The following is a 12,977-nucleotide window of genomic DNA, read 5'->3' as shown; positions in this document are numbered from 1 at the left end:
GACCTAACTTTAAAAAATAGATTTGTTGGCTATTTTTTAAAATAGAAACAAAGTCCATAATGGGAATGAAATGAAACCATCATGCTTCTTCCACTGTGAATCTTAATGTGGGTCCTGGAGGCAGTGAGCCAGGCTACACTTCTTTATTTGGCAAGGATTCAGGGCATCCCTAAGTAAATGATACATCAACATACTCTGTGGACTGGGAGTTCTCCTACCTGAAGCTTCATTTTCCAACATCTTTAACGCTGCATGTCCTGGTTGCATGTCTCCTACAATTCAGACTACAGGGGTGGTAGCTATGCTTACACAGCTGTTCCATGTCCTGCATTTGCCAGGATGTGAAGAGAGAGTTGGTACTACACTTGCTGGGTCTTGTTCAAGCTTTTAAGTACACGTCACTGTGATCAAACTGGACTAACTACTTCCTCCAGCTGATTTCAAAGAAAGAAGGAGCAAATGAATAATTCATGCAAATCCATTCCCGGCAACGAATTTTTTCCCTTCCACAAATTCTTCCCCAAAGCAATTTGTAATGTAAAGATCACAGACCCAGTTTAAGAAGATAAGTAGAGAAGAAAAAAGACAGGCTCTAGGATGGCAAGGAATCTAGACTTCCTAACAGGCCTTTTTATTCCTGACATGGTTGGTTTATCCCCTAGATTTATATGTAATAGTTTAGGAGGGTTTTTTTAAGGTACAAAAGTAAAAGTTTAACCACAGACATACTGCCAGAACAGAGTATTTGTTATCAAACCACGTAGCAGGTTATTAATAAAGCAAAAACTATACTTAATGCAAGAAGACTGGTATCAGACTATGCAAACCACTGAAAATTATCTAGGAGCGCGTGGGGGGGGGGGGGGGAGACATGACGGGGGAGAACCCATTGAACAAGCTGGCTTAGTAACTATCTGCCTAAAACTTCAGTATGTCACTTCATCCCTCCAACCTTATTTTCCTCATGACAAAGGGAGTGGAAGAGTTATCTAACTATATAAGCTCTAAACCTAGGATCACTATTATCAAGGGCAGGAAAGTATGGGGTTAAAAAGGGCTTGCCTGTGATTCCCCCAGTTACAAATAAGGGATTGGCTTGATTTCTGTTTTTCTAGGAAGATCTTTTTTTGGTAAGACTCTCATTATGCCCTAAATGCTATCTCTGTAAGTCAGCTGCTCTTTTATAAGGAGATGTCATTAAACCAAGCAAGTTTTCCAAAGCCCACCCCTCCTTGATACTTGGATAGATTAACTTCACTCATAAAAACTTGGGCAATCAATTGATCAGTAAACATTCATTAGGTCCCTATTATGTGCCTGGCACTGTGCTAGGATCTGGAGATACAAAGGAGTTTACAACCTTAATGAGAAAGATATCACATACAAAATGTACCAAATATGTACAAAAATATATAAAAAAATAGAGAAGGGAAGGGGAGAACAGAATGAGCATTTATATAGCACCTACTATGTGCCACACACTGTGCTAAGAGCTTTATAAATATTTTCTCATTTAATCCTCATGGGAGGAAACTGAGGCAGAGGTTAAGTGACTTGCCCAGGGTCACATCTGAACTCAGGTCTTCCTTACTCCAAGCCCAATGCTGTATCCACTGTACCACCTACCTCCTCCATGCCACAGGCAGCTAGGTGGCACAGAGGGCTAAGCTTGGTGTCAGAAAGATCTACATTCAAATCTGACTTCAGCAACTTACTAGCCATATGACCCTAGACTCTTAACCTCTGTCTGCCTCAGTTTCCTCACCTATAAAATTGGAATAATAACAGCATTTACCTCCCAGAGTTTTTATGAGGATCAAATGAGATATCTGTAAAGTGCTTAGCACAGCTGTTGGTATGTGATAGGTGCTTAATAAATGCTTCCTTCCTTCCACAGGTGTTTATTACACAGAAGAGTGACATGGTCAGATCTGTGCTTTAGAAAAAGCAGCTATATGGAAGATGAAATGGAGAGGGGAGAGATTTGAGGCAGTGAGATGAATTAAGAAACCAGACAATAGTCTGGGCTAGAGATTAAAGACCTGAGCTAAGGTTGTTGTTGTTTGTCCTTCATTCTTGAAAAGGACCGTGACATTGGGAGGTGATGTCATTACTTGCAAAGAATTGGATTTAAGTGAGGAAGGGCCCTGCAAGGTCACCTCCTCCAGAGCCATCTGGGTCCAGTGGCAAAATATATATCAGAATGGTTAGAGATGGTCCTGGATGTTTAAGGCAACTGGGGTGAAGTGATTCACCCACGGTCAGTCACACAGATAAGTAAGTGATGTGACATTTGAACTCAGGTCCTCCCAACGTTAGGGCCAGTGCTCTATCCACTTCGCCACCTAACTGACCCTCCTGAGCTAAGGTGGTGGCTTTGTGAGTGGAGAGGATGGACGTGAGAGAGAAGAGACAAAAAAATATATAAATGACTGAATATTGGAAGTTAGTGAGAATGAGAATTGGGGTGACTACAAGACCTCAGACCTGGGTGACTAAAAGGATGGTGGTCCATCAATAAAGTTTAACAAAATTGACTAAGGTAAAAAAAGTGATTTGGGGAGTTTATTAGATAGATTAGCAATTATAAAACATGATCAGAGCTTGACCTTTCTAGAACTACGAATCCCGCTAAATATGGGACTTTTTTTGTTGTAGTTTTTGTTTTTGTTTTTTGAGGGGCAATGGGGGTTAAGTGACTTGCCCAGGGTCACACAGCTAGTAACTGTCAAGTGTCTGAGGCCGGATTTGAACTCAGGTACTCCTGAATCCAGGGCCGGTGTTTTATCCACTGCGCCACCTAGCTGCCCCAATATGGGACATTTTAAGCTATATATGGAGAAATCAATTATGGATAGACAAGCATCATTGCTGCCACCACTATTTTAGAACCAAAGCAAGTTAAGAGCTGAGGGGGTTCTGAGAAGTCATCCATCTCATCTATTCCTCATTTGACTGTTAAGGAAACTGAGTTCAAACAAGAAGTGAATGGCAAAGCCAATGCGTAAACTCAGGCATCATGACCACCAGGTAGTCTCTTGTTTGGGCTGTCCACTGTCCCTATTTACATTATTTAAAAGGTAAAAGATATTAATCTGAAACCATTTGGGGGGAATAACCCACAAAAACACTGCCGCCCTCCTGAAACTTTATTTCCTTTCTCATAGCCATCCAGATAATTATGAATCAAACTACATTGTCTAGAAACATTTTACATTCTAAGTAAATTCATTTAATCAAAATAGCCTTCCTTTTCAGAAGAGGAATACAACAGAAGCACAATACTCCATGATTTTTGTCTCTAGAACAATATAAAGAAAATACAAGTTTTCAAAATTTATGGTTAATATAAGAAACAAAAGAAAACTACAATGAAAAATTTAGAACTCTACAGTTAAATTCACATTCTTTTCTACATTTTCAATAAATTATTTTGCCTCCCCCTGTGAGAGTTGGAATGACGCCCCTGCTGGAAGGAACATTGTGAGCTCTAGCCTGAGGGGAGACCAGGTGGCTTGGAAGGTCAGTTCTTCGGCATCAGGAAGTGATGTTTGCTCGTGGGTGCTGTTGATCCAAGTTGCCAGCCAATTACCTTGGGGCTGAGTGTGTGGACAGCCTTGTTTCCGGTTTTGAGGGAAATTTTCAGGAAAAAGCCCAGGAGGAGAGCTTTTTTTCACCCAGGACCTCGTGTGGAGTGGAGCAGAGATGCTGGCTCACTTAGATAGATAGATGAAGGAATCTTGGCCTCTTTCTCTCTGATTACTAGATCCTAATGCACCTTAATAAATGCTTAAAAGTCTAAACTCTTGCTAAAGCTTCTAATTTATGGCAACCACTCATTAGATTTTTAGACAGTCTAGCTAGAATTTTAGCCCCTTACAGATGGCAACTTTACACCCCAATGTGATCTTTATGTACTCCATCCGAATATAGGAAAACATTCCTCTTTCTTCAACAAACATAATTATAATTAAGATTGATAAAATGAACAGGGGTTTTTAATTTTTCTACCCAATGATAATCACACCAATATAAACCCACAAGATACATCAAGAAACATAAAAGAAAACAGAGATCCAAACTAGAGATCTTATTTCACTGCTTCTCTTTGATAGTGCTGATTTTTTGGGGGGGGGGATATTTGGATGAGCTAAACTCTGGACCCCTGATCTTTGGCACTTTTTTCATGCATTATTCATCTACTTGTTCCAAATATGTGTATTCATAACTAACTCTCTGAACTTAACACACTATTCAGCTTTTCAATTGCTGCCTGATCCCAGTCTATTAAAATGCTTCTCCATCTGACCCTTGCCTGGTCTAATTCCATATACTTCTCTGAGAAACCTAGCCCTATGTCACCCACACTCTGGTATGAAAATATTTCCTTCAGCTAGAGCCTTATCACCATTTCCTTATCATACTTGAAAAGGCCCCATGAGGTGGTAGGAGCAGAATCTATTGCTAATAGTAGCACGTCTAGAAACTTGGCACACATGACCTTAAAATGGCTAAAGGGGGGGGGGCAGCTAGGTGGCGCAGTGGATAAAGCACCGGCCCTGGAGTCAGGAGTACCTGAGTTCAAATCCGGCCTCCGACACTTAACACTTACTGGCTGTGTGACCCTGGGCAAGTCACTTAACCCCAACTGCCTCACTAAAAAAAAAAAAAAAGGCTAAAAGGGCAATGAAACAATCCTCAACTTAATTGATCCAGAGGACTAAGGCTCGAACCACTGAGGAGCTTCTTAGCTGGCTACAGCATAAACACCCAGGAGGAGACATACCTGCTGCCGTCTGACAGCCTTCCCACTGCAGTCAGCTCAACCTTCTGACAAAGTGAGCCATTATGGCACCAGACTGAACCACTGCTGTCTTTGCTGACTCCTTTCCTTGCTATTGTTGCATACGCTTCCTTTTGTTGAAGATGTTGTATGGTCTATGAGTGCCTCATTTTGTTTTAATCTTTGGTCACCTAAGTCATGCCTGGTCAAGAACATCTGATGCTGCCAGGACTAGTTAGGAATAATCTTGTGGCTGACCTTTGTGTTCACACAGCCTGACACAGGAACTAGGAAACCTGTGGATATTGTACTTCTGGCCTCATAAAGCCAGTCCTCTCAATGGGTCAAAGAGGGGGATCTCCACTGACCAGGAGGGTTAGCCCACTGGGTGGTTAAAGAGGTTGACAGGGAGATTAAAAAGGTACTGCCAAGGTCGAAATTCCTGGCTACAGTTAATGGCCCTGGAAAAACTGGATTAAGAGCATAAGGAAAATGAAAGTAAACTGCATCCAGCAAATGGAAAGGGTTGTGAAAATATTTTTGAGCTTTAAGGACTGTGTCCTGAAGGCAGAAGAACAACTGACTGACTTAACTGCACAAACAGAAAGGGTGATAGTGATGGGGGCAAAGATTAACCAGCCACAGGTGATAAGTATGGAGTCCAACCAAGAAGTATCCCTGGAAAATGTACTGAACCCTGCTGAGTTGGAGGCTACAGAAGAGAGTGGGAGGCTACCTAAAAAAGAAAATATCCAGCTTATTCTGTTGCCACCTCCTGGGGTCAGGGAAATTTCATCCATACAGGAGGTAGGAGGTAGATTGGCTTAAGGAACTTGGGAAGTTGTTTAAACAACCTGATGAGTCACTAGAAAGCTGGCTGCTGACCAATGGAGTCAACAGAAAGCTCGTCTGGGCCACTCAGCCTCTGCAAAGTCAGTGCAGTCTGTGAGAGGTCCTACACTGGCACACTCGGGCATTTTAGGGTGCTAAGAAAACTAGTTTCATGTATCTTGACCAATAAAGAGCTCACTTCACAGCTGGTTCCCTTATGAGTGAGCAAGGAATTCCCAAACAAATGGAGTGATTGGCTGGTTTTAATCTCCTGTACCTGGCCACCCACACCCTATGAGGTTGCCATCAGGAGTTAGCCATAGGCCTCCCCTCTGAACTGCTACACAATTATACAGGTAGACCAAGTGCTGAAATTGGGGTGGGAGGTCACCCATCGACATCGTGACTATAGCTGTCAGTACAAATGATGAGGAGGACCCTAGTTTTAATGTATGATGACTGAAATGTATAAAGAAGTTTTACTGAAAGATGAAACACAAGCCATTTTCCTGTTGACTGTGTGTGCATACAAAAATATGAAGTCACCTGAAGTCTCTAACATATGCAAAAACACAAAAATGGATAACACAAAGGAAAAAACATGTAGTCCGAGATTAAGAAACAGTACAGACCAGAGCAAAGGCTCTGCCCCTCCTTAAATCATACAACCTGGGACCACGTGACACTTGGGGCAGTGCAGTCTGGAAACAGGGCCTTATGTTAAGAAGGAGTTAAAAGAAAGAACTGTGGAGTATAGATGCTGATTGAACCATATTATTTCTTTTGTTTTGGGTGCTGTTTTTTTTTTCTATTTTGAGGTTTTGCATCACTGCTCTGATTTTTTCTCTTGTAACAGGATTAATGCAGAAATAGGATTAATGTTATTATGTGTATATATGTATATGTATATGTATAGAGATATATAGATATAACCTATATCAGATTACCTGCTGTCTAGGGGAGGGGGGAGGGAGGGGAGGGAGGGAGAAAAATCTGAAATTGTAAAGCTTGTATAAACAAAAGTTGAGAACTATCTTTACATGTAATGGAAAAAATAAAATACCTTATACATTAAAATAAAGAAAGAAAGAAAGAAAGAAGGAGTTAAAAGTCAAGTAAAAGATGGGAAAGATGAGCAAGAAGAGAAAGTTGTGGACCACAAAAAGTTTCTTTAGTGACACGGAAGATCAAGGTGCACCCTCAGAAAAGGATAGCAACGTCAGGGCTCCTACATCCAAAGCTTCCAAGAAAAATATGAATTGGTCTCAGGACATAGAGGTGATCAAAAAAGACTTTGAAGATGAAAAGAGGTAGAGGGAAAAGTAAGAGAGGTAGAGGAAAAAATGGAAAGAGAAATGAGAGTGATGCAGGAAGGTCATGAAAAAAAGTCAACAGCTTGAAAAGCCAAACTGGCCAAATGGAAAAGGAGGTACATAAACTCTCAAAGAAAATCATTGCTTAAGAATTAGAACAGAGCAAACAGAAGCTAATGACTGTATGAGAAATCAAAACACAATAAAGCAAATCCAATGGAAAAATAGCTGACCTAGAAAATAGATCCAGGGGAAATAATTTGAAAATCATTGGACTACCTGAAAACCATGATCAAAATAAGAGCTTAGACATCATCTTCCAAGAAATTATCAGGGAAAATTGCCCTGATATTCTAGAAGCAGAAGGTAAAAATAGAAATTGAAAGAATCCACCAATCACCTCCAGAAAGAGATACAAAAGAGAAAACTTCCAGGTACATTATAGCTGAATTCCAGAGCTCCCAGGTCAAGAAGAAAATATTGCAAGCAGCTAGAAAAAAGGAATCCAAATACTATGGAGCTACATTCAGGTAACACAAGATCTAGCAGCTTCTACATTAAAGGACCAGAGGGTATGGAATATGATATTCCAGAGGGCAAAGGAACTGGGACTAAAAGCTAAAATCACTTACCCAGCAAAACTTTGTATAATCTTTCAGGGGAAAAAATGGGACTTCAATGAAAAAGAGGACTTTCAGGCATTTGTGATGAAAAGACCTGAAGTGAATAGAAAATTTGACTTTCAAATACAAGACCCCAGAGAAGCATAAAAAGGTAAGCAGGAAAAAGAAATCGTGAGGGATGTTAAAAGATTAAACTGTTTACATTCCTACATGGGCAGATAATACTTCCAACTCATAAGAACTTTCTCAGTATTAGGGCAGTTGAAAGGAATTTACTTAGAGGGCACAAGTATGAATTGAATATGAAGGGATGATATCTGTAAAGCATTTATTTTTTGTTTATCCTTGGTTTTTGTGGGGCAGGCAGGGTGGGGTGGCTTATGTCTAGGGCCGGATTTAGGCTTGGGGCCTCCTGGGTCCAGAGCTGGTGCTTTGTGTACTATGTCACCTAGCTGACCCATAATGACATCTTTTTTTTTTTTTTTTTGGTGGGATCAATGAGGGTTAAATGACTTGCCCAGCGTGGCACAGCTAGTAAGTGTCAAGTTCCTGAGGCCGGATTTGAACTCAGGTCCTCCTGAATCCAGGACCAGTGCTTTATGCCACCTAGCTGCCCCCCAATAATGGCATCTTTAAAATAAAATTATGGGGTAAGAAGAATGCACTGGAAGAAAAGGAAAGGGAGAGGTGGAATGTGGTAAAGGCACTCAAATAAAAGAAACAAGAAAAAGCTTATGGAGTGGAAGAGAAGATGGGGAAGGAGCGGGGGAGTGAGTGAGCCTTACTCTCATCAAAATTGGCTCAAAGAGGGAATAACATACACACTCCAGTGGGTATAGTAATATATTTTGCCCTGAGGGAAAGTGGGAGGTGAAGGGGATAAGCGGGGAGAGGCAAAGGAGATAAGCAGGGAGAGGTGAAGGAAGGGAGGTCAGATTGGTGGAGGGGGCAATAAGAAGAAAAACACTTTTGAGAAGGGATAGGGTGAAAGAAGAGAGAAAATAGAGTAAATATTAAGGAGGGGGAATAGGATGGAGGGTAAGATAGTTAGCAATAAAAACTGTGAAAGAAATGATGAGCAGGATGCTATCAGAAGGATGCATGATAAATGTAAACCATCAACAGAGGAAGAACTGATGGTATCTGAATACAGATTGAAGTATAATTTTATTTGTTAGTTCCTTTTTTTAAAGTTATTTTGCCTGTTTTCTTTCACAACCTGATTAATGTGAAGATATTTTTGCATGACTACACATGTATGACTTATATTGAATTGCTTGATTTCTTAGGGTGAGAAGGGAGGGAGGAAGAAAATTGGGAACACAAAGTTTTAAACATTCAATGTGAAAAAAAAATTTTTTTACATGTAACTTGGGGGAAATTCCAAATAAATAAATTTTTAAAAATTAAAATCAAGTCATCAATATAAATCTTGAAGATCAATTAGTGTCCTTTCCAATTAGAGTAAAGATGAAGCAATGTACATTCATTAACACCAGTGGTATCTGATACATTGCTATGTGAGAAAATAATTATTAATAATGAATTTCTTGTGGGGACACAGAGATCAGTTTTAGTCCCTTCTCCCCCCAACTCCAGAAAGTCCAGTTCTTGAGAAACTTCAGAAAATCTTGTCTGGGACAAACCCAAAGGAAGAAAAGAAATGGAGAAAGACTCTCTAGTCTAGCTCGGTGAACTGATGGGATCAAACCACACTTGGATACTGGACTTCACCTCTGCCCTTCAGGGAGAGTCTATTTGCATACTCTTCCCTTATGTCATCAGTGGAGTTCATTTTAATATGGACCACCCTCAAGTCATGTCAACCAATGGAATTAAATGATGCTAACCAATTAGCTTTGATCAATGTATAGTGACCCACCTCTATTAAAAGAGAATAAAACCCTTGACCATGTTTGTGCTCTTGGCCCTCCCTCTTTACCCACTCTCTGTGGCCTCGCTCTTGGTTGGTCAGCACTCGTCCTCTTAGGACTATGTAGGTACAAAGGCCCAAGACTATGAGAAGTTAGGGAGACATTCGGTCAATATTTTACTTATATATAATATTCATGTATAATAAATGCTTACTGCCAAAACTGGTATAATAGCCATTAATATATAAATAGCAATTAATTTATAAAATATAGTAGAAGCAATAATTTAAAAAAACACAGCCAGGAATGCTAGCTATAGTAGTAAGACAAGAAGAAGAAATCAAGGGAATAAGCATGGTCAAAGAGGAAATGAAATTCTTCAAATGGTATAATGCTATACTTAGAGAACACTGAAGAACCAAATAAACAATTAACTCTAATAATTAACAATGTCAGCAAAGTTGAAGGATATAAAATAGATCTTAAGTTATCTGTATTTCTATATATTACCAAGAAAACCCAGCAAGAAGAGACAGAAAAAGAAACTATTTAAAATAACTGTAGAATGTATAAATCATTTAGAATTCTACCTATTAAGATTCATATAGGAACTATATAAATACAACTACAAAACACTTGCAAATAAAGACAAATAACTAGAGAAATGTTCATTGCTCATGGGTAGGCTGAGTCAATATAATAAAAATGACAATACCGCCTAAATTTGCTTATTCAGCGCTATATCAATAAAATTACCAAAAAGCAGAAATAATAATAACAAAGTAATAATCATTAGAAGGAATTAGTCCTTAATAAGAAACAAAGTGGTTGATCATCGAGAGAGATTAAGTATATAACATAAAGAAGCAGAAGAACACAGAAGTCTAGTGTTAAATGAACCCAAAGGCCTTAACTACTGGGATGAGAATGAACTATTCAATTAAAACTGCTGGGAAAATTGGAAAGCAATTTGTCGCATGCCAAGCTGACCAGCACCTCACCTCATATACCAAGATGAGCTCTGAATGGATACACACGCAATACAAAAAAGGCAACATCATAAGCAAATTGGAGGAGAAAGGAAGAAGTTACCTTTCATGTAAGAGAACATTCATGATCAAACACAGGATAGAGGGGTCCAAGAAGATATAATGGATCATTCTGATTACATTAAATGAAAAAGACTTTGTGAAAACAAACCCAACCAAACAAAAAACAATGGAGGCAGAATCAGAACTGAAACAGGTAACTAGGAAAGAGTGTTTCCAACAAGTTTCTCTGATAAGGATTTCATTTCCAAGATAAATAAAGAATTGATTCAAACACATAAAAAAAAGTCATTCCTCAATTGGTCAAAAGATATAACAAGGATTTTTCAAAGGAAGAAATCTAAACTATGACCAATCATACGAAAAATGTTTCAAATCACTAATAATTAGAGAAATACAAACTAAAAACAAACATGAGGCTCTACCTCAAACTTAACAGGTTGGCAAAGTTGATGAAAAATGAAACGTTGGAGGGACTGCAAACTGGTAAATGGTAGAAAGCAATGTGGAACTATGCTCCAAAAGCCACTCAACTAAGTTTGGTACCTTTTGATCCAGTGACACCAGTACAAGGTCTATACCCTACAAAATAGAAAGAGACAAAGTACCCATGTAAACAAAAATATTTACAAGCAGCTATTTTTATGTTAGCAAAAAACCTTGAAACTAAGGAAATGCCCATCATCTGAGGAATGGCTGAACAAATTATGATATATAAAAGTACTGTAATGGAGTAATACTGTTCTATGTGAGAACCAGGGTGCCACCCCCTGCTGAGAAAGACATTGTGAGATGACCTTTCTAAAAGTCATCCTGGCATCCTGGAAGTTGCCTCTATTCAAAGACCTCCTTTAAGTCATGTCAATCAATGGACTTGAATGCTACCAGTCAATTAGCTTGGAGCTGTGTGTGGGGATTGCCCCTCTTCCGGTCCCACAGGAAGCTTCCACTCAAATGGACTGAGAAACTGTCTCTTGGTGGCAGAAGAAGCAGGCCAGGGGAGATGGTTTCCTGTCTTTCTGAACTTCACCTGTTCTCACTTGGATAGCTAGGTGAAGGCGGCTCTCCCTCTCTCTCTTTGCTAACCCCTAATATACTTTAATAAATGCTTAAAAGCCTAAACCATTACTGAATTTATCAGTAAATCTTAGCTAGTTCACCCCCCCAAATTGGGGGGGCAGGTAAGGACACACATTAGATTTTACTCATGACAGCTATAAAAAATGATAAAGAACACAGTCTCAAAGACATCTGGGATGACTTGTATGAAATCATTCAGAATGAAGTGGCCAGAACCAGGAAAACCTAGTAATAACAACATTGTAAAGACAACTTTGAAAGAACATAGGAACTCTGATCAATTCGATAACCAACCATGATTCTAGAGGACCAATGCAGAAACATGCTATCAACCTCCTGACAGTTCGGAGTACAGAATTATATATGAGTGTATGTATATACATACATATGCACATATTTATTTATATAAAACAAGCTCCCTCATTGGTTATGTCCAAAATACACACATACATACACACATATACATATTATTGATTATAATTTAATCATAAATTATTATAAAGTTAACATAAATAATGCGTGTATATTTTTAACATGGCCAATGAAGGAGATTGTATGACAAATATGTATAGCTGGGAAAAACAAAGTTAAGTATGGAGAAGCATGAAAACAATCTGAACAATGACAATAACAATGTAAACTATAAAGAACCACAACAAAAATTACATGCTATGTAATTATAATGACCAAGTTTAGCCTCAAAGAAGAAATATGAGAATGTACTTCTCTTCTTTTTTTTACAAAAGTGGGGGGAACTTTGGATGTATAACACTGCATATACTGTAGGGCTTGAACTGCTTTTTCCTTTCTTTTTTATTCTGTCATAAGGGTGACTTTCTGGGTAAGATAGAAAGTGGTTATACTGGGAAAGAAGGTGATATGAAAATAAATTATAATAATAAAAATATTTTAAATGATGGAAGGAAAATAAACATGGTGAGAACTAAACATCCCCACCCCCCCAAATTAAATGAACTCAACCAGCACACAGAACACAACTGATTACTGATGTGCGAGTCATTTCAGAATGTCTGTGTGCAGTTAAATTAACTGGTAAGGGCAAAGGTCAAAAGCAATAGTAAACTAGAAAAAAATGATAAAGATGAGACAATACGAAATTACAACAGGTATAGTCGAATATATTTAAATAAGTTCTAGATTCTAATAATAGAAAATGGATAAAAGTTGAAAAAAATGATTATTTCTCTATTGTATTTAATAACTTATTATTCAGTCAGGACCAAGGTCCCCCCCCCCCCTCTACCTCTTCATCTAGAAGTCAACCAGTGTGGGAAATCTTGGACAAAGATATAATCAAAGGCTAAGATATAATCAAAGACAGTAAAGAAATTCTAAGTTTAGACAAACAAGTGGATTCCTGCTTATTGTGTTTATTCAGACAGGTATGGGAAAATGTGGATTCT

The 12,977-nt window shown here is 38.8% G+C and overlaps 1 protein-coding gene across 8 annotated transcripts in view; it reads right to left on the bottom strand.

Moving 5' to 3' along the window:
- MARCHF8 (membrane associated ring-CH-type finger 8) overlaps positions 1 to 12,977 on the bottom strand; it is a 98,049-nt gene that overhangs the window by 44,004 nt on the left and 41,068 nt on the right. For 4 of the 8 annotated variants that reach the window (XM_043984919.1, XM_043984920.1, XM_043984918.1 and 1 more), the window contains exon 3: positions 11,020 to 11,055. The exons of the other annotated variants lie outside the window; for them this stretch is intronic. In XM_043984919.1, coding sequence (XP_043840854.1) covers positions 11,020 to 11,055 — 36 coding nt within the window. The remainder of the gene's footprint in view (positions 1 to 11,019; positions 11,056 to 12,977) is intronic. 8 annotated transcript variants of the gene reach the window in all.

The sequence above is a fragment of the Dromiciops gliroides genome, chromosome 2 (genome assembly GCF_019393635.1).
Source record: "Dromiciops gliroides isolate mDroGli1 chromosome 2, mDroGli1.pri, whole genome shotgun sequence".
NCBI lineage: Eukaryota > Metazoa > Chordata > Mammalia > Microbiotheria > Microbiotheriidae > Dromiciops > Dromiciops gliroides.
This window is presented reverse-complemented; position numbering and strand designations above follow the sequence as displayed.